The 23,684-nt window shown below is 44.6% G+C and overlaps 3 protein-coding genes across 4 annotated transcripts; 2 read left to right on the forward strand and 1 right to left on the reverse strand.

The window, feature by feature from the left end:
• Positions 1-459: 459 nt before the first annotated feature.
• On the forward strand, positions 460-8,357 carry si:dkeyp-117h8.4 (uncharacterized protein LOC572032 homolog). Its single transcript, XM_061738011.1, has 6 exons — positions 460-621; positions 809-866; positions 5,283-5,329; positions 5,424-5,499; positions 5,632-7,776; positions 7,895-8,357. Exons 1-5 carry the CDS (start codon positions 523-525, stop codon positions 7,728-7,730), a joined length of 2,379 nt encoding a protein of 792 aa, XP_061593995.1. The 5' UTR covers positions 460-522; the 3' UTR covers positions 7,731-7,776; positions 7,895-8,357.
• Positions 8,251-18,481, reverse strand: ppat (phosphoribosyl pyrophosphate amidotransferase). 2 transcript variants are annotated; one of them, XM_061738012.1, is made up of 11 exons: positions 17,902-18,481; positions 13,626-13,692; positions 13,201-13,407; positions 12,961-13,073; positions 12,707-12,852; positions 12,319-12,391; positions 12,084-12,235; positions 11,872-11,999; positions 11,554-11,775; positions 9,017-9,137; positions 8,251-8,935 (listed from the first exon to the last, which is right to left on the reverse strand). In XM_061738012.1, the coding sequence occupies exons 1-11, from the start codon at positions 18,027-18,029 to the stop codon at positions 8,772-8,774; spliced, it is 1,521 nt and encodes a 506-aa protein (XP_061593996.1). In that variant the 5' UTR covers positions 18,030-18,481; the 3' UTR covers positions 8,251-8,771. The 2 variants fall into 2 exon arrangements, with proteins under 2 accessions (XP_061593996.1, XP_061593997.1); XM_061738013.1 differs by having other exon boundaries at positions 8,797-8,935; positions 9,017-9,126.
• On the forward strand, positions 14,168-23,223 carry paics (phosphoribosylaminoimidazole carboxylase, phosphoribosylaminoimidazole succinocarboxamide synthetase). Its single transcript, XM_061738010.1, has 15 exons — positions 14,168-14,570; positions 14,726-15,223; positions 15,300-15,359; positions 15,442-16,068; positions 16,384-16,461; positions 16,747-16,904; positions 18,695-18,734; positions 18,829-19,026; positions 20,659-20,837; positions 21,154-21,333; positions 21,435-21,548; positions 21,643-21,726; positions 22,448-22,628; positions 22,706-22,864; positions 22,956-23,223. Exons 1-15 carry the CDS (start codon positions 14,183-14,185, stop codon positions 23,120-23,122), a joined length of 3,111 nt encoding a protein of 1,036 aa, XP_061593994.1. The 5' UTR covers positions 14,168-14,182; the 3' UTR covers positions 23,123-23,223.
• Positions 23,224-23,684: the final 461 nt, after the last annotated feature.

Raw genomic sequence — 23,684 nt, forward strand, 5'->3', positions numbered from 1 at the left:
ATAAGCTCGTACATACCATGTACGAACATGTAGCCTATTATATTTCATAATATAGGCCTATATCATATATCGTAAATCTCTGATAACAACTATCAATCAAGAAAAGAATCATAGTTGTAACTTTCTGTGGTTTTTAACTTGCATAATCTGATTATATATTTTTGCGTTCTGCAAATGTAGCTATCTTGTTCATGCTGATTTCCCTGCATATTCTGTAGAACTATTTGCCAGCAAATACTGACACGAACACAACTGGTTATATACATATCAGTAGTACCATCCCGCTTATCATCTTTTTTATTGCTAAATGTCCCAGTTTGAATTTAGTTTTTCCAAATAACGGTAAACGTGTTTGGGGGGGGGGGGTGGATTTACGAGGGCTCCTGAATGCACCGCAACGCCGAGGACCAATCACATTTCTCCTTTTTGAGAACGAAGACTTAAACGAAGAGGCGCCAATCTCTGCAGCAACTGCCCGGTGCTTTGTCATAACATAAAAGTCAAGAAAAGATATATTCACACATGTTTACCAACACATTCAACATGGATCCTGCTTTAAAGGACAATTTTACTAATAATACCCGTATCTTCAAAGAGACATTGGACAGAATAATAGAGAAGGTTAGTCGACGTTCGGGTTGGTTGGCTATCATTAGGTTATAATGTAATGAATATGATCGTCAAAACAAGCTTTTATGTTGAATTTATTTGATCCTTTCTGACTGAAGCAAAACGGAACTAGGATGACCTGAGTATTTTAGGTTTGTAAAACACTGAGTTTGTTGATCTCTGCTTTTGTTTTCAACAGTATATAAATGTCGGTGACGGGGGGATAGACGTGAACATCGCAAAGATACAGGAGAAAAGTAAGTAAGCTGCAATATTTCTTATGACATTGTCTTTTATTTAATTACGAAAATATTAAAAAACATGCAATAGTGTGGGGAAAATCTGTCATAAACTGCCCTGAGGCTCTGCTACGGGTTCATTTAAACGAATGAAACGACACCTAGTGGGTCATTACTGCAACTTTCTTCAAAGAAACTAATACAAGTGTTATGTATTTATTTTTTTAAGCACATGCGGCACAAATTAGAGGTAAACATTTCTGCTTCTAAATGCTACTGGATGGTTGGTCTCTCTGAACTCATCTGGCCCTCAGTGAGGATGGTGCTCTTTTTCCTTTTTTAATTTTTAAAGCAGCACTATGTAACTTTTCCACCTTAATATAATATTTTCAGTAGGGTTGCCACCTTTCAGAAATAGAAATAAAGGACGCCCCAATTTCAGCAGCGCACGAGCCAAAAAAAAGCCCCAAAACTTCTAAACTGCATAAAAATTTGTTTATTTTATATGAAAAAACGTGTTCTTTAATAGCATTGAACTTGCATGACTGTACAGACAGCCAAACATATAGCAGCTGAAATAGCCGCCTATGCTCTGTATATCCACATCAGCCAAGGTGTAGAATATTGCTACAGGTGAAGAACATGGTGTAAAAGTTAACTTATTTCAATAATTCAACTTAAAAGGTGAAACTAATATATTACCTAGTCTTATTACATGCAAAGCATGATATGTTGAACCTTTATTTGTCATAATTTTGATGATGGAATTGTTTATTGATTTCATAAAATATTCTCTAATTTATTTTTTATTTGGGGTTTTCAAACTGTGAGCCATAATCAGAGAGCAGCGTCTTGCTGGTACAGGTAACTGCTGCACGGAGATGAGTGACGGACACTGGCTGATTTATGGTTCCGCGTTGCACCAACGCAGAGTTTACGGGGTAGGATACGTGGGGACGCGAACGTACGTTGCGCGTCGTACGCGTACCCATCGCCGTAGCCATGACGTCGATTTAACACGGAACCATAAATCAGGCTTAACGCGGGCGCATTGTCAGTTTTCTTTTCGTCTTTTCAACTGAGCACGCAAACACAAACTGAGGGTGCAATGCTTGCTTATGCACCATCGTAGAACCGGGCCTGGCATAATATATGTCCGTATTGGTTCAATACGGAACTTTTAATTCCCAATTCCCAACTCCTACCTGGAGGTGAAGCCCGATTCCTCCCCGCAGCGCTGTCTGGCACATAGAAAGATCTGGCACAGACGCAGCAGGTCCTGTTGTCCCGCCACAAAGATTTTGCTGGCCTTAATGTTTCCTGTGTTTTATTTTGTTATTATTGATCAATTTAGTGTTGATGTGTGTGTGTGTGACAGACGTGTCTATGGGGTGTTAATGAAAATATGGGACAAATCGCGTCCCGTATTAGTTCAATACGGGACGCAACATTTTTTTCTCAAATAAAGGACTATTCCGTATTTTACGGGACGGGTGGCAACCCTAATTTCCAGAGTCATTGTGATGGTACATCAACTTCCAACAGGTTTAATGACACCTCTGTCATGGTCTGAGGGGTCTGTATCGCCTTCACTGGCACTATGTAACTTTGAGGAGCATGGTAGGAACCCTGCCACACTAAAAAAAATAAATATTTACGGCTTTGACTGCTTTACGGCATACGTCACTTCCCCCTCCTTCCCGATTCGTAGTCGAGACAAAAGCTGTGCAGGGCGTGGAGCGCAGAGCTCAGCAGAAGGTGGTGGTGAGCTGAACGCAGAGTTGTTATCATGGCCGAAGCAGCGAAAAAAACGAAGAAAATAAAAGTTTTATCAGAGGAGGCGAAAAAAGAAAGCGGGAGAGTAACAAGCTAAATGCCCAGACAAGAATAAACATTGGCCCGGCGTGTAATAATACAATTGAATAGAATTACAGCACTAGAGGAAAGAATGCAATGCAAAGAAACATTTCTAGTATTTTTCCTGAGAACGGTAAAATTGTGCAGGGCTGATTTGCAAAATATAAGGACTGGGCATTCAGTTATTTACAGGTTATAAAGTATTTTTTTTATTTTTTCAGTAAGTATATTGGACTAGCGTATGAGTTTGTAATTTGGGCCGCATTATCTCGCTGAAACAGGACAGGGGGGCGGGGTGACTTATACTACACTAATAAAACCAAGTTGAACTTAGTGATTTTCAACATCGTCATATTATATTGTTTAGCCAAAAATAGATACATTTTACCTCTTCTTTATCCATCCTGCAAACGACCGCTGAAAACAGAAAAGTAGTTTTGAAAGTCTGTCCCGTTCATTCACTATCAAAACAAATGCGCGCGATGGGGACAGGAGTTTTCCGGCAGTACGCGCTGGTGCTCATGGGAAATGTAGTGTTCTTTCTGGTAAAGCACTACCGCTTTTGTCCAAAGGAGCGGCCAAACTCAACAAAAGCTGAAAGTTACATTGTGCTGCTTTAACCCTTTGGTGTTTTTAAAGGAGCTTTAGGCAAGAATAAGAAATGAGACTCATTAGCGCCACCCTTCGCCACGACGACCGTCGGGGGTACTGCAGCCAACAGCGAAGCCGGCATGGGAGAACGGGGAGAACGCGCATGCAGCGTCATTTGACGTCACATCCGCAGGACAGCGCGGGAAATTCGGGCCCAGAATTGCAGCACATTTTGCAGCACACAGCCTGTTCAAGGCAAAGGACAGATACGCTAGAGGGCTCATTCTTTTTGGTTTGGAACGCTTCATCTGACATTATTACTAGAAAACTTAAAGCGTATATGCATTTTTTTCATAAATCCTGTCTCAAGCTCCTTTTAAATGATGCTTTACATTTTCCTCATAAGACATTTATGTTCCCTTTTATCAATTTATTATGTTTTGTATTTTATTTTGTTTGTATTTTTGGTGACCCTGGGCCTATTTCAGAAAGTATGTTTTGTGCAAACAAAGTATGTTGAACCTGAAATGAGGGAAACTTAAAGGAGCTGTATGTAAGAGCAATAATAAAACGAATCATAAAATGACCCCGATATGTCAACAGACATTTAAAAATCATGTTCATTTCAAATACTTATGTCACTGACAACAGCACTCAAGCCAGGATATTCCAGTTTAAAAAGAGGAGTTGCAGCCCTCAACTGATGTTTATGTTTTCATTTTTTGTTTTCCACCCTCCACCTATCTCCCAATCACAAAGTCAGTATTGTTTCTGAAGCTCCACCCTCCACCTATCTCCCAATCACCAAGTCAGTATTGTTTCTGAAGCTCCACCCTCCACCTATCTCCCAATCACAAAGTCAGTATTGTTTCTGAAGCTCCACCCTCCACCTATCTCCCAATCACCAAGTCAGTATTGTTTCGGCATCCGGGTTGCCAGCTCGGCTCTAATTATCGCAGCCATGGCAGCCTACGTTCCTGCTGCATTCTGCAGCCTACCTGGCAACCTCTGGTCGGGGGGAGGAGGGGGAGGGTACACACCGCTCAACAATATTTTGAAAGTGACTGCAGTACCGGTTTTGGCCATTTCTTACAGACGGCTCCTTTAAACCGTGGAAAGAGGGTTAATGTTGGAAATATTGTAAATAAGTAGTAAGTTATCATGCTTGCTATTAACAGAACGTATGATGATTTGCTTACGCCTGTGACGCACTGATAAAACAATGCTGTGTTTAAGTGATTAAAAAGTACTGCACAAGAAGTTTCCGGATATCAGGATAAAGCAGATATCTGCAGAGAAGAGGAAACTTCTTGTTGCTAAACAAATTAGAAAAAGAACAAATCAATGCCTGACTCAATGCCTGAATCTGCTGACTGCGACCAATCCTTTTTCCCCTCCCTTTAGGGGTGCAGTTAGCTATGTAATCTAGGGTACACCCAGAGTAAATAAAAGCAAGGAAGCAGCAGAGACAAATCGGAGTATGTTGGAGATCTTACAAATCTCGACTGCTCTCCTTGCAAGCAAATTCTAATCGTGTTTGTGTCTTTCTTTGTTTCCAGAGAGTTTGATGATACAAATGTTACGTGCCTAAACCTAACAGTTAACTCAATCGCATTTCAGAAACTGAGGTCACTTATACTCATCATCTGTCACCCTAGTAACATACTCTGAACATAACCTTGTCATAGGCAGGTTTTGTTCCCCAAAACCTGAGTTACTCTCTCAGTCTCTTGCTGCTCATAAAGTTGAAACAGGTTTAATTTCATCAAGCGTTTGATCATATAATGCACTCTTGTATCTTATTCATCCACACATCCCAAAAGTCTTCGGGGCCTTGCCCTTACTTCACCCTAAACTAAAACAAAATATATTAATACATACGATATATTGGACAGACTATTTGTTAATTAACTGTTGTTTTTGTAGTATGTTTGTTTCCTGGTCTAATTATGGGTTTGCCCTCTATCCCTTTCCTTCATGGTGAAGCTCTTCAACGCTACATGAGACTTTCCAGAAAGAACCTGAAATCACAGGTTTGTACTCATCTCAACATCCTCCACAGTGATATACAGCTTTTGCTTAGAGTCTGACAGATTTGAGCAGTAATGTCTGTTTTATTTTCAATAGTTGGACTCAACTTGTGAAGATGATGCAGTTGATGAGACGTCTGGCTCCAACAGCCTGTTAGATGCGGTTGAGAGGGGTAAGACCTCAAAAGCAGTGTGTAGCACTCTTTGCTGAGTGCTACACACCAGGACCCATTTGCTTTCAAACTTGAAACCTCACAAATGTCAGAACAAAGGTAACATTTATTTTCATCATTTGCATCCTACAGATGAGAGCTCAGTGGAGGAGTGTGGGAGCCGCTTGTTTGAGTTCCAGCCGGAGGACCGAGATGAGGGGCTGCAAATGTCTCTGAGTAGTCATGGCAGCTCCTTGGGGGAGCTTTACCCTGCCATGATTAGACGGATGAAGAAGGCTTGGAATGGGCAGCAGGCCTCTGTGGCCGCCAGTTCGGTGCTAAGGAAATACCGCAGGTGGAGACGGCAGCCAAAAAGAAGCAGTCTCAACAGCATCTTTGATGTCTCACTCAGACACGTTAGTGGCAGCCCAAAAAAGATGACCAGCAAGGGACTGCTTAACAGCAGCTACAGCAGTCCTGGAAAGAAGCAGCTCATGAGAAGTAAGCCCACCCCTGGGTCTGCCTTGCAGACGGTTATCAGTCTATATGATGGGCAAGTTCAGCAGCAGTCTCATGGTAAGGAGAGAGAGCAGCCTTATATCCGTGTTATGGACTTGTCAGCGATCAACAAACCAGAGATCTCGCTGAATGACACCTTCACTGTGTCTACATTGCCCCGACCCGAAGCAGCCTCTTTGAGAGAACAAGTCCCTGTTTTCTCTGGCAGTCCTTCCCGGCCCTACTATGCTGTTGCTAAAGCCTCCATGGATCCCTCCTTTAAGATTAGAGAAGTTTCTGTGCCTTCCCACTTGGCACAGACTACGATGTGCCCCACATATGCTCCAGAAGTTCCTGCCATCAAAGAGAGGCCTGATGTATACTGCTCCCCAGTCAGGCGGAGTCCTTTCAAGACAAGAATGATGCCCGACCACAGTCCATCTCCCCGTGCATTATTCAAAAGCTGCAAAGATCATGTGGAGCATTATTCCAGAGAGTCGGCGAGACCAAGGTCACTGTCCTCATCTCTGTCCACAACCGTGTCCTCATCTCCAGAAAGACCCGTTGTGCAGCTAAGGAGGCTTCACCCTCAAGACTCCCATCCATCCCCCCAGCGTCAGCTCCGCTCGCCTTACTCTGCTGGGGCAGCAGATGGTCATCAAAAGCTTAGGCCAAGGTCACTGTCCTCATCTCTGTCCACAACTGTGTCCTCATCTCCAGAAAGACCTGTTGTGCAGCTAAGGATGCTCCACCCTCAAGACTTGTCAGCGATCAACAAACCAAAGATCCCGCTGGATGAGACCTTCACTGTGTCTACATTGCCCCGACCCGAAGCAGCCTCTTTGAGAGAACAAGTCCCTGTTTTCTCTGGCAGTCCTTCCCGGCCCTACTATGCTGTTGCTAAAGCCTCCATGGATCCCTCCTTTAAGATTAGAGAAGTGTCTGTGCCTTCCCACTTGGCACAGACTACGATGTGCCCCACATATGCTCCAGAAGTTCCTGCCATCAAAGAGAGGCCTGATGTATACTGCTCCCCAGTCAGGCGGAGTCCTTTCAAGTCAAGAATGATGCCCGACCACAGTCCATCTCCCCGTGCATTATTCAAAAGCTGCAAAGATCATGTGGAGCATTATTCCAGAGAGTCGGCGAGACCAAGGTCACTGTCCACATCTCTGTCCACAACCGTGTCCTCATCTCCAGAAAGACCTGTTGTGCAGCTAAGGATGCTCCACTCTCAAGACTCCCATCCATCCCCTAAGCGTGAGCTCAGCTCGCCTTACTCAGCTGGGGCAGCAGTTGGTCATCACAAGCTTAGGCGCCACCTCTCCTTCGACTCTGCCCAGCCACCGAAACCCATCTCTTACTTGTCAGAGAAAGTTGATGAAGATTTCAAGAAGCTCTACCACAAGTTAATGTGTGAGAACAAATCTGATTACGTCAATGGGCCTCCCTGCCGCCTCTGTGCACAAAGCTCCGAGGCCGGTAGGGGCCACTCTTCATCAGCGCTGGCAGCTCTGGCCCTGTCACCCCACCGCTCGGTCCTGAGGAAGCGCTACAGGGACTGGTTATGGGAGTCGCATCCCCGTCCTAAACGGTTCAGGGAGGAGCAGTACACGCACTCCCCTGGGTCCAGTCGCTACATGAAACAGATGCTGAGGCCATGTCTTCCTGGGTTTCCGTACGAGTCGAGTAACAGCAGCATCTCCGGTAGCCCCAGTAAATACAGAAGACATCAGCCCACGATGCATCAGTGAGCCTTGACAAGTCGGTACCAGCCTGCGCCTGATTATTCTGGCCGTGGTGAGTCGCATTTATACACAACTGAATAAAAAAATAACTAATTTAAAACATCTGCTCTGGGCCTTGAAGTTACTGTTGAATATTATTTTCAGCTTATGTGTCATGCTTCCTTCAACAGGGGTTTCAGATGAGTGCACAACGGCCAGCGGCTACTCCCCGAGCTGGTGATAAATCCAGCATTTTCCCGGCCATCCACCACATTTGTTCAACGGTGATTCAGAACCGGCGGGGACAAGCTCATCCAACAAATGTTTCCAGTACATTGTTTTAGAATGTTTAACAGCCCAAAAAGTGGCTTAATGTACACAGTTTACACATGTTTATATATTTCTGTAATTTCTAAAAGGTGTCTGATTGTACATTTATTTTATTATCTTTCTAGTCAGGCTATACTTGTTTTGTGGTGCATTGTATCCAAGTGGTTTTAAAGCTTTTATATCCTAATTATGTAATAACAGAGCACACTGCAGTTAATCAATTGCAATACATTTGTTTATTCAGTGTTTTAAAAAGGTTAGAAAATAAAAAGATGAACAGACTCAATACAAGAGTGGTTATTTTTAAGTACATAAGGAAAATAAATGTAGTTTCACGTTTTGGTCACTTGCAGGAGGCATTTTAGACATTACACATTGTACTTAATACTCCTGTTTGTAAAGACTTGGACAAGGTGAAGACTTTTTTTTTCCTGAAAATTCATAGATTGCAACCCTATGAAGACATAACAAAATAGGTGTGCTGAGAAAAGTGCCCCCGCAAATCACACCATCCACTTATGACAGCATGTTTGAAAACAAAAACCTCCCACCGTACAGTGCTATACGGCTCAGCTACGAGAGTTGAGAAGCTGCATCCTTCAACCACTGGTTCTGAGCAGAGCAATGACTCGAGTGTCCCGGAAAATGGTGCTAAGACATTAATACGTCTTCCCCTTCCCTGGGAAAAGTTGGACTTCTTCCACGAAGCTGTTTTGTGCCGTGATGCTGGCCGAGCCGCTACCACTCCAGCTCCACCGGGTACTTCCCGGTCAGGCAGGCGGTGCAGTGGCCCACTCCCTCGCTGGGGTTGTTGCTGGAGCTGATCTTTTTGAGAGAGGCGATCCCCTCCTGGACGGCCGATACCAGGCCCTCCACGCTTAGGTACTCCACGCTGTCGGCACCTACGCAGTAGATCCAAGTCAGATACACAGTCAGACTTTTATTTCCACACTCAGTAATACTGACTATACTTCAGGCCTCACCGATGTAACCAGCAATGTCCTTAAACTCGGGCTTGTTGGCGATGAGCTCCTCCTTTGTAGGAATATTGATGCCCATGTAGCAAGGAAACTTGATGGGTGGAGACGCCACCCTGATGTGGACCTGTCCGGAAGGACATCTAGGTTAATTATAACAGCTGATGCTGTTTTCAAGCGATTAATTAAATACATCCAAATTATGTTTCTATCAAAAAGGTCCTAAGCAATGACTGGTTAATCTGTAACAAGCTAAAAGTCAGACATTGGGGAGGAAGAAAATAATTTCCACTCTAAGCTGTTGCTTTCTGCCCGATTATGAAAACAAATAGGTGAGAATTTTAATCTTTGTTATTAAATAAACTTTACTGTAATGAGCCAAACACCTATTGACTGAATCAGTTTTCATTTGGGGGCAGGGAGTTCAACAACACTAATAATACACAAAATACTGACTTATTCATTATTTTAAAATAAACTTAAAAGGAGACCTATTATTAAAAACACGTTTTTTCTTGCTTTAACATATATAAAGTGGTCTCCCCTCAGCCTGCCAACTCAGAGAAGGAGGAAAGCAACCAAATTCTGCAGTGTCTGTACAGCCGCCCGGATGAGCCGTCCAGTGTCATGTGGATCTATGAGCCGTTCAGATTCTGCTCCCGTCGTTACGTAACGACGGGACGGGAGTGATTTACATAGGTTGGCCTCCGATGCGTGAAAACACGGCCACAACCATAGATATATATAAAGGCTAGATGACTCAAGGCGGAGTCTCCAGCGTTGTTCACCGGCGGCCATCTTGCCACAGGAGAGCTTGCTCGGTCATAACATTGTGTTTAATGGTGCATGTACTGCTTAAACAACCTTAACTTGCTCAATTCTCAACAGATTTTCAAACAGTTTGGTTTGTTATGAACGTCAGAGATGTAATTATGACACTGTATACTTGTGAATAATTATAAACATTGAAAAACGTACTTTTGTATGAAAATAACAAGAAACGGATAGCTATGACATGGTATTGATATTAAATCAATATTTCTATAGTATTCTTAGTAATATTTATATTTACATTATAATATTACCTTATAACATGTATATATATATATATACACACACACACACACACGTTATCATGTACACATATACACATGTTATAATGTCATAATATAAATATATCATAATGTAATAATATATAAACATGTTATAATGTAATAATATATATATATATATATATATATATATATATATATATATACATACACATGTTATAAGGTAATAATATATGTTATAATGTAAATATAAATATTACTAAGAATACTATAGAAAAATTGATTTAATATAAATACCATGTCATAGCTATCTGTTTCTTGTTATTTTCATACAAAAGTACGTTTTTCAATGTTTATAATTATTCACAAGTATGCAGTGTCATAACTACATCTCTGGCGTTCATAACAAACCAAACTGTTTGAAAATCTGTTGAGAATTGAGCAAGTTAAGGCTGTTTAAGCAGTACATACACCATTAAACACAATGTTATGAGTGAGCGAGCTCTCCTGTGGCAAGATGGCCGCCGTGTGACGACGTCGCTCTGCATTGGCAGCAGTGCGGGCGAGTCATCTAGCCTTTATATACGTCTATGGCCACAACTAACTCCGCCGGCCGGAGCTTCCGCCATTTTTCCGTAGCGGTGTATCGCATCATTCAGGCAGCCAATCAGCACAGAGCCTCATTATCATAGCCCCGCCCACTCAGAATCCAGCATAGATAATGAGTTTAGAGAATGGGAAGATAAAGACATGGTTTAGAGGCTGAATTTCTAATTTATTTAGCAAAAACAATCAAAATCTTGTTTTTAAGACATCCAAGGCCTAAAATAGGTATTAGATGCCATAATAGGTCCCCTTTAAATAAAAAAAATAATTTGGAAATCCTGGCTGAGGCTAAGGAACTCACCAAGGAGTCACCATTTACAGGTTTTTCCAACAGGTTTGAACCACCAGCCAACCCCTCCCCCCACCCAACCAGCCCTGCTGCAGCTTCCCCCGACTGGAGCCCCTGCTGCTCCAAGGACTCGCACCTCAACCCCCACCCCCCCCCCCCACCCACCCCCCACAACCACTCTGCCCACTCTCTGCTCTGTCCTGGGCTGTAGCCTAGATCCTGTGGAGGTGGTGGGGGAGAGGAGGATGGTGGCAAAGCTGTCATCCATCATGGACAACGCCCCCCCTTCATGAGACTGTCAGAGCCCTGGAGAGCTCCATCAGCGACCGGCCTCGTCACCCGCGATGCGACACTGAGAGGCATCGCAGGTCCGGACAATAATAACATGTACTGTTTTTTTCGCAGTACTTTTATTTTCATTCCAATGTATATACTGTCTATATTTCGTAATTATATTTTTTACTTTTCTACCCCTCCCCTGCATGTGTGTGTTAAGTGTACTGCTGCTGAACAAAGTGAGTTTCGCCATTGAGGGAGAAATAAAGGAATATCTAATCTAATCTCTAACCTAATTTACAAACTTCTGTATATCTGACCTCTTTTGCGCCAGCTTCCCGGAGCAGTTTGATGATGGGGGAGATGGTGTTCCCTCTGACGATGGAGTCATCGATTATCACCACCCTTTTCCCGGCGAAGTTGTCGGACAACACCCCAAACTTCTTGGCCACTCCCAGCTGCCTCAAGCGGGTGTTTGGCTGAATAAAGGTTCTCCCGACATAGCGGTTCTTGCACAGAACCTCCATGTATGGAAGACCCGACTGAGAGGAGGACAAAAAGGAAAAAGAAAAAGCTTGTGAGGGGGAGAGCAGGTGGTGAAACAGCACGGCTCCTCGTGAACAGGAACGTGGGCAGACCTGCTGGGCGTATCCCAGAGCGGCGGGGGTGGCGGACTCCGGCACGGTGCTGACCACATCTGCATCGGTCGGGGCCTCGATGGCCAGCTGCCGCCCACAGCGCTGCCTCACCGTATACACCATCTGTCCTGCAGGGCATTTGTGCGTTAGTGACGCCGCCAGGTTATCGCACGGGGGAAGAACTATTAATGATGATCAGCAAATATTCAAACCCTCAAAAACAGAGTCTGGTCTGGCAAAGTAAACGTATTCAAAAATGCAGAAAGCAGGGAGGTCTCCTTCGGGGCGAGGGAAAACGCTCAGAGACCGGACTCCGTGTCTGGATAGCTGGACGATCTCTCCCGGTAACACTTCTCTGTAATACCTGAGGAGGGACACAACAAGTCTAAGCTCCACCGCAGGTTTCATTTATCGGACAGAAAATGTTGCAAAGCTGCACAAACTCACTTGGCGCCGATGGACTGGAAGCTGCAGGACTCTGACGACACCACCCACCCCTCGGTGTCTTCCTCTCCCGCACCTACCCAGGGAGCAGAGGGTCCGGTTAATCATCCTCTATAATACCTATTTGAGCACTGATGAAATCAAAGAACAGCATGTGACCTAAAAACGCTGGGTTGCTGCTCGGCTCCTGTGAGGCCCCCCTCTTAATCAGTAAATTAGAGGGGGGGCTCACAGATATAGCCTCTAAAGTGCAACAGTCACATGAGAAAAGGGCAAAAGGGCGCCCGAAGAGCGCGTCCTCACTCGTGGGGAGCTTGCAACATCTCAGAAACTGCAGGTTTTAGGTGAAAAATTAATGGGAGGTTAGGTCTGTTATCTGCAGTTCAGATACCTGCGCTGTGAAGCTTGGAGATGGGAACCACCCGCCCAATGCAGAGGGGCCGATTCCCGTAGGGGTCACGCATCGCGTAGATGACGTCTTTGAACATGACCAGGAGTGAGTATGATGTAGGCGTTTCCGTCATGAGGTTTTTAATTCTACAGCGTTTAAAAACAAAAACACACACACATACTGAGATAGCGTTCAAAAACATAAATAAATAAATAGTATAAATAGTAAAAGCTTCTCAGAGTCTCAGCACGAACCTGGCAACCCAGTCGGGCGTGTCAAGCTCCTCCATGGGTGGAGTAAAAGCCAGGAGTTGGGTAATGAGCTCGCTGTCTGAGCCTGTAGAGAGGCCAACGCCGTGCCGCATGACCTGCACGACACATTTCCAACGAGAGTTTGTCTTCCCGCTCGTATTTACACCGTACAAACTTATCTGTGATTTGTGGTGAAAAGGTTCTACTGAAGAAGCATCGGGGTCGAGCAGGGGTCAGCCTCACCTTTTTCCGCAAGGCGCGGGCGTTAACCAGCTCTCCGTTGTGCGCCACGGCGATCTGGCCGTGCAGCGTGTCCACCACGAAGGGCTGGCAGTTCTGCAGCTCGGAGATGCCCGTGGTGGAGTAGCGCGTGTGGCAAATGCCCAGGTTACCGTTGCGCAGTTTCAGGAGCGCCTCGGCTGGGAAGGCAGTGTTCACTAATCCCATGCCCTGAGAAATGACAAGGACTTTTTTTTTTTACTCAGGCTGCACAGAAATCTGCACAAGCAGAAAAAGCACTTTGTCATATTGAAAAATTCTTCCCCGAAGGCTTCACAGACTAACACAGAAACACCCAGAGGCTTCAACAGCCTTCAAATCTTACAGTTCTGTCCATCTGGGTTGTTTCCTTCTAATTATTACAGTTTCTTGCCATAATTAAATATCACCTTGTGGCTTAAGTATGTAGGTGGGTCTGCTCCATTGCTTGTGACAACCCCGGCACTTTCCTGTCCCCTGAGGACACAAGAAAAACAAAAACGAGTGAAATATCAGTGACAAGTGAATATCCTGGTGATTTCCCCCTTTATTTTTCTTTTATTTGTGGAAGGGTTAACATGAATAGTGGTGTTCAATTCTGTGTTTGATAAGTGCCTTGAGGCAGATCAAACTGGTTCTGACTTAAGCAGAAAGGAGCAGGGGCGCCAAAAAAGACTGGAGAGAGAGAGAGACAGAGGGAGGGAGAGAGAAAAAAAAATAGGTGCTTCTGTGATGTGAAGCCGCCATATATGGAGAGTCGTCTTGCTGCAGTTTCAGTGCGTTTACCAAGCTGCTTCTCAGATTACAGCAGATCCCGCCTACTCTGCACACAGCTTAAGCCAGTGGTGAGGCTGCTCTCCGGCATGGAGGCGTTGCTTTCAGGCTTAACCGCCTGGTTGCCTAGGGAACCGGGCAGCAGCGACAGAAGGGCTGAGGACAAGGAAAGCGTTTCCAGGTCAGCTCAAACATGGAGAGAGGAGCAGAGAGACAAAGAGGAGATGATAGGGAGGCGGTGGAGGAAAAGAGCCCGGTGGAGAGGCAGTGGGGGGAGGCAGAGGTGCTGGCTCTGATTTCAGTCTGGGATGAGATTGGAGCTCAGCACGTAGCCGAGAACAGAGCCACATTTGAGTTGATCTCAGAGCGTCTGAGGAGGCTCAGTTTTGCACGCAGCTGGAGGGAGTGTCAGGCCAAGAGCAGGAGCCTCGGACTTCAGGGCACGAAGCCTGACGCCGCCGCGGGCACATCAGCAAACTACGGCCCGGGAGTGGATGCCAGACTGGTGGAGGGCTGGGAGGACGATGTGGCCAGTCAGAGAGGGATCTACCCCTCCTCAGCCCCCATGCCAATCCATGAAGGTAAACGGGACTCGGGGCCCACTGGGGCGCCCGCGATAACCACATACAACTTTTAACTCACGAAAGGCTCGACGAGCATCTCACTTCACCCGGTTTGTGCTCGCTCGAGCAAATCAAAAGTTTAAACCTGTTTAACTTTGTGTTCTTGTTTGCAGGATTTAAGAGTCGGATCCGACCGACTCTTCCCTTCACTCCCAACGTGGCCGAGGAGGGGGGGCGCCACTGGACGGACGATGAGGTGCGGGCGCTGCTGTGCGTCTGGGCCGACAGGAGTATCCGGGAGCGTCTGAAGAGCACGCTGCGCAACAAGTGCATCTTCCAGGAGATGGCCCGCCAGATGCAGAGAAAGTTCGGGGTGGTGCGCAACTGGAAACAGTGTCGGACCAAGTACAAGAATTTGAAGTACGATTACAAGACGGCAAAAAGCGCCCATGCAGCCGGAGGCAGCAGCACCGGGAGCCCCGGGAAGTATATGAAGTTCTTCGAGGAGGTGGAAGCCATCCTGCTGGACCAAGGGCTGGAAAACGGGACGGTGGAAATGCAGAAGAGGCTGTATAACGGAGACATGGGAGCAGGGAGGCTGCAGACACCAGCGGGCACCGCAGGACAGCTGGCGGCCTCCGAAAATGAGATTGTGATAGAAATCGATGATGGTAAACATTTATGATCAAACTAAAGTTGTTTTTGAAACCCGACCTCAAGATATTAATGCGTTTATTCATTTTTCAGATGACAACAGTGATGACTATGACGTGGATGGAGACGTGGAGGACCAGTGGAGAAGCACAGGTACGGCAAAAACACCTCCCTGATCAGCAACGGTCCAGCAGCAAAGGTCGACTTTTCCTCTTCGTCCTTTTTTCCCCTCCAGAGACTCACTTGGGACACACGGACTCCTCCGGCTCCGACCAGTTCCACGTTGTCACGGTGACGGACACCGGGCGAAACTGGAGCGACCAAGAGGTCCGAGCTCTGATTGACGTGTGGTCCGACGAGCGCATCAGCAGGCAGCTGGAGAGCTCCACCAGGAAGAGGGACATCTTCATCCAGATCTCCAGCCGGCTGCTGCAGCAGGGCATCGAGCGCGACTGGAAGCAGTGCCACACCAAGTACAAGAACCTCAAGTACCTGTACCGGTCCCTGCAGCGGGGCAGGGCCGAGGACGCCGACCCCAGCAACTTCATGAAGTTCTACGACGAAGTGGACGCCATCATGAAACACGGTGCCAACGGCTCGCCGCGCAACGCCGGAGCTGCGGACAAGGCGCACTCACGCGCCCTTGAAATTCTGCAGGTTTGTGAGGAAAACCACCGGGATGACGTCTATTTGACAAAGACAAACACAGCAACAGCAGCAGCAAGGGTGGGAGCAGCGGATGAGAGGACTTCTAGTTCTGATTCTGTTTCATCCGTGGCCACTGAGGTCCCGTCAAACACTGACGACCTCAGGCTGCATCCAGTGAAGGAGCAACATCTGGATCGACAACCCAGACTGATGAGTGAGACAATTAGCATTTATTTACTGATAATCAAACAAAACTTATTACATAGTAGCCTCAAATATCAGACTAAAGGCTCTGTGCTTATAATAGTGACTTTTATTCATAAAATAAATTTAAAACAACTTTTTCTTTTAAAAGAAAACTTCTAATATGTGGATAATATTACAAGGAAATTGTTTTTTTTAAATTACTTAATTTCAGCAGTTACAAGTTTGCAATGTCAAACTTAATTTAACCAAAATAAAAAAAAAACTATAATTTCTTTTGAATAGAGGGATGTCTTGATCGTTAACTGTCTTCTGCTCTTTGCAGGCCCTTCTGACGGTCGGGGAGAAAAAGAGGGCCCCTTTTTAGCAAACAGAGGAATGAAAAGGAAAGCTGTGGATCAAGGTTTGAAATATGCCTCCTTCTGTCATCACTTTGCAGCTCACATGAGGTCCACGACTGACTGAGGCCTTTGTCATTTTTCTCTCAGTCCCGTGACATGCCACGGACCCAGAAAAAATTTAATTATGGTTAAGGGTACGGTTGCAATAAAAAAGGCACAGCATGCAATTAATTCATCTGTAAAGTAACCATATATGAAAACATGAAATTTTGCACGAACCATCCCGTATTCAGCTACTAGAAGCTAAATTATTTTACTTTACTCTCGATATCTGCTCTCATTTTCAGACTTCAAACTGCAGAAACCAGCAAAAAAACTGAACGTCGGCCATGACTCTACTGATAAAGTGGAGGCCCAGTGCAAAGAAGAGCAGGAACACATCCCGATAATAAAGATCAATTCTGTCTGTTCAATGGCTCACCCTTATCCATCCCAACAAAAGCAGGTAACATCTACCATTCTCACGTCAGCTGCAGTAAAATCTTCAACTAATCACCAGATTGCATATAGCCTTTTAACACACTGAGATAATTACAAACTACTGTGCTGAGGGACCAATAAACCTTAAGATAAACCTCACAATTACCATACTGCTCATTCAAGTCTTTTAAAAAGTGAGTCTGTGTAACATCTTTTTGAGGTGATTAGTGTTAGAAAAATAAATATGCCCAATATTTCTAATACAGGATGTGCATTTTCTAGCATGATATAACTATGTAAAAAAGAGGATCTGCACACTTGGATCAATGCAAGAATCTTTAATAAATCAACCAACCAACCAAACAGGGTAATAATACCCCATTGAAGGTCTTCTGACCGAAAGCTTGGTTGATTTATTAAAGATTCTTGCATTGATGCAAGTGTGCAGATCCTCTTTTTTTTTTTTTTTTTTTTTACATAGTTTACACATGGTTTTCTGGCACCTTGGCATATTTTGGTCATGAGTGCAGTGACTGGCTCCTAGCATGATATAACTAACATTTTGACTATTCATTGAGAAAGTATGGCAAGCCTTGTTATTTTAAACATCTAAAGACAAAACTGTTAACCATTTAATTACAAAATTATCATCACATCTTTCGGTAGTTCAGAGGCTGCCTGTCGAGTTTTCTTTAAGTTTGTGGTTCAATTCGGTAAAAACTTTTTGCATAAATGCCACTATTTCTCCTCACATGGGGATCATGGGGGTCATATTTTGCCTGAAGGGGAAAAAAGAACAGTGTTGCGTTCACGTACACACGAGTAAAGTCAGTCACGCTTGTTGTCTTTTGTCAAGTGACTACTGATGGATATTTTCTTCATGAATTGCATGTACGGTCCGTTGTTTAGTTCAAAAACTACAAAGTTTAGTTTAAAACCCGGTATTCCATCGCTGCTCCTGAACCTGTTTGAGTAGATAATAGTGGTGCTGGTCCAGGCGCACACACCTGCCCGTCTCTTACCTGTGCTGTAGCGCCACCAGACCCAGGGTGAGCACCTGGGCCACCTCCAGCTGGGTGGGCCAGTCTCCGGCCGCGACGCACCCGAACACACCGCACTCCTCCCCGATGCCGGACTCCTCGAACTCCATGTCTGCTGTGCGGGTCTCCTGTGCGGGACTCTGCGGGACTCTGCGGGTCTGTGCGGGTCTCCTCCGATCTCGTGCCTGGGAGAGACCCGTGCACGCACGCGCAGCGGCGTTATTGATGAACACGTGCTTGTAAAGGCAACAACGTGGCGACCAAACACAATCAGCTCAAATCGCCTCAGATGTCCATCACGAGTCCGGAAAAAGACCCGTTTGTCACAAGTGCAGGAAAAAAAAGTCGATTCGACTGCAAAAGAAGACAAAACTCACTGATGAATCAAAACTGATGTGGTCACGTGTTGCACTAGATGGACTAGAGGAGAGGTTTTTTGCGGTTAACTGTTGTCAAATCAATCGATTGAGTTAAATCACATCGATCTTTAAATCTTATTTTTGATCGTGATTGAGTTTTTAAGTGCATTGACTTTCTCATCAACATGAAGATGGTGGAACTTCAAAAGTTTTCGTCTAGTTAATGTTTGGCGTGTGTCACGTGACGAAGGAGACGCGGCTGTGATTGGTCGAGCGTATCCTCCGCGAGCTGTGATTGGCTGACGGCCGACGTAAGACAGCCCGCTGTCTACCTCTCCTGCTACACGCTTGGGCGCCTTCCTGCAGCCTCACCGAACTTATTACCAACTCCCGAGCCTGTTTTCTTCTCCTTCCAGGACACGCCGAGATCAAGCAGCACCATGGCCTCCACTGCAGGTACCGTACCGACCATCTGTGCACTGTTTTTGGTGATACAACGCGTGGTTCTCATGTGATTTCCTCATCTCATGTATGCATGTGTGTTTTTCAGAGTTGAACTTGGGCCAGAAACTCAATGAGGGAAAGACAAAGCAGATCTTTGAAATCGTGGACCAGCCCGGACTGGTTCTGGTCCAGTCCAAGGATCAGATCACGGCTGGGAACGCTGTTAGGAAGGATCAGATGGAGGGGAAGGCTGCCATCGCCAACAGGACGACCAGCTGCGTGTTCAGACTGCTGCAGGAATCCGGTGAGGACTCAGTTGCGACACTTTGTGAAAGCATTCAGAAGCGGGTTTCTGGGCTGGATGCGTCACCATCACCCCCGGGCAACCTTCCCACACACTCTGTGGTTGTCTGAATGAGAACAGCCTTTCCCTAGGAAATAAAGTTAATCTTTTTCTAAGTTATAGTATTATATGAAGGTGTTCACACACAAGTTATCTTAGATGAGACATCAAAGCTGGGGATTTAGTGAGATAAGAGTTCAGAAAGAATGACTGATGCACAGACAGACAGACGTCCTCAGATCTATTTGCTTTCTCTTTCACTCAGGGGCGAAAATCCCGTTTCATAGTTGGGGGGACAATAAACAGTAACATTTTAGAGAATAAATCCAGGGGGGGACAAGGAATAAAAGTTTTAGCCTTCCTTTAATACAGCATTTTGCCATTTTCAACTCTATCCCGCAAACAGGCAGAAGACCTTTCTTAGAGTAATACAAAACAATGTTATTAGGTGGAAGGTGGCAATAATACAGCACATCTGACATAATACACTGCAAAAACCCAAAATCTTAACAAGAATATTTGTCTTATTTCTAGTTAAAATGTCTCATTTTTAGTTAAAAAAAATAATCTCATTACACTTAAAACAAGACAATTTTCACCTGTTTGAAGTATATTTTCACTTAAAATAAGTAGAAAAATCTGCCAGTGGAACAAGATTGTTTTGCTTACAAGATAAATCTTGTCGCACTGGCAGATTTTTCTACTTATTTCAAGTGAAAATTTACTTGAAACAGGTGAAAATTGTCAAATAACAAGTTATTTTTCTGGTGATGACTCTTGTTTTAAGTGTAATGAGATTTTACTGTTTATTATTATTTTTGGTTTCGGCCACAAATTTTTATTTTGGTGCATCACTACTAAATACTACTGCATTGTTCCAAAATTATTAATTCCGTCTCAAATTATTGTAGTGGGGGACAGCTTTACTAATGGGGGGGACTTGTCCCCCCTATCCCCCCCGGGATTTTCGCCCCTGCTTTCACTGTATAACAGGTTTACTCCTAAATAAATGCAAGAACCCTCCTATGTAATGTTGTTCTCTCAGATCTAAGTCGCTTTGGATAAAAACGTCTTGCTAAATGACAATAGTAGTGGTAATAGTAGTAAGAAAGTCATGTTTCTTTTTCCTTTAAGAGATCTGGATTCAAGTCTGAAAAATGTGTTAATTGATCTTGTGTATGAGTAAAACAGACATACGTTGCCTAAACAGGCTGACACGGTTTCTGTTTAGAAGTATAACTGGATAACTTGCAGCCATATGCCAGAGTTTGGTGCACGTGGGCCCAGTTCTAGTAATGACTGTCTTGTGACTCGTGGTGTTGCAGTCTGTAATTCATTAGAACGTGACCATCTGCATCCCATTTAACCCACAATCAATTTTAGGGTTAAAGTCTGTCTGTGTTAATGTGAAAATCTTTAAAATACCAGTCTCTTTTTGACGAGCCCTCAGCGATAAATGTATAACAAAATAATGAGACTGGAGCTGTCAAGTGATTATTGAAGTGGAGAATGACAGTCATATATATATATATATATATATATATATATATATATATAAATTTTTTTTTTTATAAATGTTTCTTATTTTTCCAGGCGTCAAGACTGCCTTCGTGAAGCAGCACTCGGACACGGCGTTCGTTGCGTCCCGCTGCGAGATGATCCCCATCGAGTGGGTGTGTCGCCGAGTGGCAACCGGGTCCTTCCTCAAGAGGAATCCAGGGGTCAACGAGGGTTACCGTTTCTCTCCCCTGAAGATGGAGATGTTCTTTAAAGTAAGTCTTGAAGCTTACCATCATGACCTACATGTTATTGGTTTCTACATAAAGGGGCAAAACTTTCTGTGATTTAGTGATGTCTAAAAGGACGGCCAACTGTGATGGGTCTAGTGGGCGTGTCTGGCTCTTTGGTTCCCTCTAAACCACCTGCTTTCAACGGACTGGTTGAAAAGGCAGCTTTATCCCAGTATCTTTGTGAGATTTTACAAGAATGTCAGTTGTTGCTACGAGGCCTCGGAAAACTATGGTCAAGGTTAGAAAGGAATGCATGAATGTGGCTCGTTTGAACTCTTTGACTGTCATTCCCTTGTAGGATGATGCCAACAATGACCCCCAGTGGTCGGAGGAGCAGGTGCTGGCCGCTAACTTCAATCTGGCCGGGCTCACCATCGGTCAGTGCGAGGTGGACATCATGAATCGCAGCACAGTGGCCATTTTTGAGATTCTGGAGAAGGCTTGGGCCACTCAGAACTGCACTCTGGTGGACATGAAGGTGTGTGGGGCAACATTGCCCTCTGCTGACGGGACATTATCATCGTTTTACCAAAGATTTGTACTCATTTATTTATTTACTTTTAACTCCCTTGTTTGCAGATTGAATTTGGCGTTAATGTGAAGACTCAAGAGATTGTCCTCGCTGATGTGATTGACAATGATTCGTGGAGGTTGTGGCCAGCCGGAGATCGAAGCCAGCAGAAAGATAAGCAGGTCAGGGCTCGTCTTTGTAGTTAAGCTTGTAGAATTTATTTATTAAAACAAACACGGGATTAAAAAAAAAAATGCTTTCCCCTTTTCTTCCCAGGTGTACCGGGACCTGAAAGAGGTGACTCCAGAGGCGATGCAGATGGTGAAGAGAAACTTTGAGTGGGTGTCTGAAAGGGTCAAGGTATGCTGATCCCATTGTCCTAATCCACTTCCTGTTATGGTTTTGGTTAGTTGTATCCTTCTCACTGGCAGCCATTGTTCTGAATGATGCTGGTTCATGTCTTTTTGATTAAAGTAAGAGAAAAGCAGCAGTTTAAGTTAGTGATGCACCGAAATGAAAATTTGTGGCCGAAACCGAAAATAATAATAAACACTTGGCCGAATACCGAACAATACCGAACATGGTTCTTCGCAGTTTTTCATTTATTTTGCCAATTTTTTCACCATTGCATAAATCAAATAAATTTGATTTAGGCATTCTTTTAAAAGAAAAAAATATTTTACAAAATTACAAGGTAGAGAACATTTGTTGAACATAAAAAACTGATTTTTTTTTTTAAATTTCCCAGCATTTCTTAAATATTCCAGCAGACATTATACCTAAACGCACCTGTAATAGATTCATTTATGTTGTTTTGGTTCCACCTGCTGGTGAATGTTAGGTAAAATTCTTATGTGGTTAGTTTTTGGTTGGCCAACGATTTATGTGGTGCGCAACAGTTACGGAGCCAGTCTATTTCCTTATTTTACAACGCCGTTATTAATTGTTCGTTTTTTTTCCCCACTTATTCCACCGAACACTGAAAGTGTTTTTTTTCCATTTTCGGCCGAACAATTTCGGTTACCAAACAATCGGTGCATCACTAGTTTAAGTGGATAAATGATTCTTGCGTTGCCTCTAGCTGCTGCTGGAGCCCCAGGAAAACGGCAGGGTGGTGGTTCTGATGGGATCCACCTCGGATATGGCCCACTGTGAAAAGATCCGGAAGGCTTGTGCCTCCCACGGGATCCCCTGCGTCCTGAGGGTCACCTCGGCACACAAGGGTCCGGATGAGACTCTCCGCATCAAAGCAGAATATGAAGGTGAGCGTGGCCACAGCTGATGACCGAAGCAGGAGTTTTACATCACGTCTTCATGTCTTGGATGTGCTTTCCCTCAGGTGACGGCATCCCCACCGTATTCGTGGCTGTAGCTGGCAGAAGTAATGGCTTGGGGCCAGTTATGTCTGGAAACACCGCTTATCCCGTCATCAACTGCCCTCCTCTCACTCCAGACTGGGGAGCACAAGATGTCTGGTCATCCCTGCGAATGCCAAGTGGTGAGCAAAGTTCTCCTTGGAGCATGTTTGGTACGAGTCGCCTGGTTTCAGCCGCCGAGCGGACCCTGGTTTGACTGTATTTTCCCTGCAGGCCTCGGCTGCTCCACAATCCTGTCTCCTGAGGCTGCCGCTCAGTTCGCGGCGCAGATCTTCGGCTTGAACAACCACCTGGTGTGGTGCAAACTGAGGGCCTCCATGCTCAACACCTGGGTGTCTCTCAAGCTGGCGGACAAGAAGTTGCAGGCCTGCAGCCTCTAAGTGGAGACCCATCCAGGCCCGCGTGGCCCGTGTCTGTTTACTTGTTAACGGTTGATGTTTGTCTTCCTCCGATCATTCCATTAAAAGACGTGCTGGAAAAACCTCCTGTGGCTCTGCTTGTTTAATCCTGTTGAAAAGGCTTTTTCCACAGAAGTGACATTTAGGGAACGAACAGACAGTTTTACATGGTGTGTGTGTAAACTGTAGCCTCCAGCAAAAATAAAAGTATTGAAACAATGAAATTGCTGTTAAGTTTATTCAGCTATTTTATAGACAAACCATCTATGAGGAAGATATATTCTGGTGTTGTAAAACTTAATGTGCTTGTAATGTTTTTTTTTAAAAAGATTAAGTACAGGAACATGACTATCCCTGTGTTTTTGTTTTTAATGTCCACACAAGCCTCAACTGCAGTTAAAAGTGCAGCTGTGTGTATATTTTGAACAGTTTTCTCATTCCATCACTTTCAGCTTGGAAACCACTGTTTGGTTTCTTTAACAAGACTCTTAATCCTTTTGCTGGAAAGATGTTTCGACCCAGAGACGTGGCCAGTAGACAATCC

Source organism: Cololabis saira, chromosome 13, assembly GCF_033807715.1.
Source record: "Cololabis saira isolate AMF1-May2022 chromosome 13, fColSai1.1, whole genome shotgun sequence".
In the NCBI taxonomy this organism is placed as follows: Eukaryota; Metazoa; Chordata; class Actinopteri; order Beloniformes; family Belonidae; genus Cololabis; species Cololabis saira.

Excerpts from the sequence above, each read along its gene's own strand:
- si:dkeyp-117h8.4 (XM_061738011.1), top strand. The coding sequence starts at position 523 with ATGTTTACCAACACATTCAACATGGATCCTGCTTTAAAGGACAATTTT. Across the intron at positions 867-5,282 it reads CGCAAAGATACAGGAGAAAA|CTCTTCAACGCTACATGAGA; the intron begins GTAAGTAAGCTG and ends TTCATGGTGAAG. Across the intron at positions 5,500-5,631 it reads GTTAGATGCGGTTGAGAGGG|ATGAGAGCTCAGTGGAGGAG; the intron begins GTAAGACCTCAA and ends TGCATCCTACAG.
- paics (XM_061738010.1), top strand. The coding sequence starts at position 14,183 with ATGGAGAGAGGAGCAGAGAGACAAAGAGGAGATGATAGGGAGGCGGTG. Across the intron at positions 14,571-14,725 it reads CCCCATGCCAATCCATGAAG|GATTTAAGAGTCGGATCCGA; the intron begins GTAAACGGGACT and ends TCTTGTTTGCAG. Across the intron at positions 22,629-22,705 it reads CATCAAAGCAGAATATGAAG|GTGACGGCATCCCCACCGTA; the intron begins GTGAGCGTGGCC and ends GCTTTCCCTCAG.
- ppat (XM_061738012.1), bottom strand. The coding sequence starts at position 18,029 with ATGGAGTTCGAGGAGTCCGGCATCGGGGAGGAGTGCGGTGTGTTCGGG. Across the intron at positions 13,693-17,901 it reads CTGGTGGCGCTACAGCACAG|GGGACAGGAAAGTGCCGGGG; the intron begins GTAAGAGACGGG and ends TTGTGTCCTCAG. Across the intron at positions 9,138-11,553 it reads GGGAAGCTGGCGCAAAAGAG|GTCCACATCAGGGTGGCGTC; the intron begins GTCAGATATACA and ends CCTTCCGGACAG.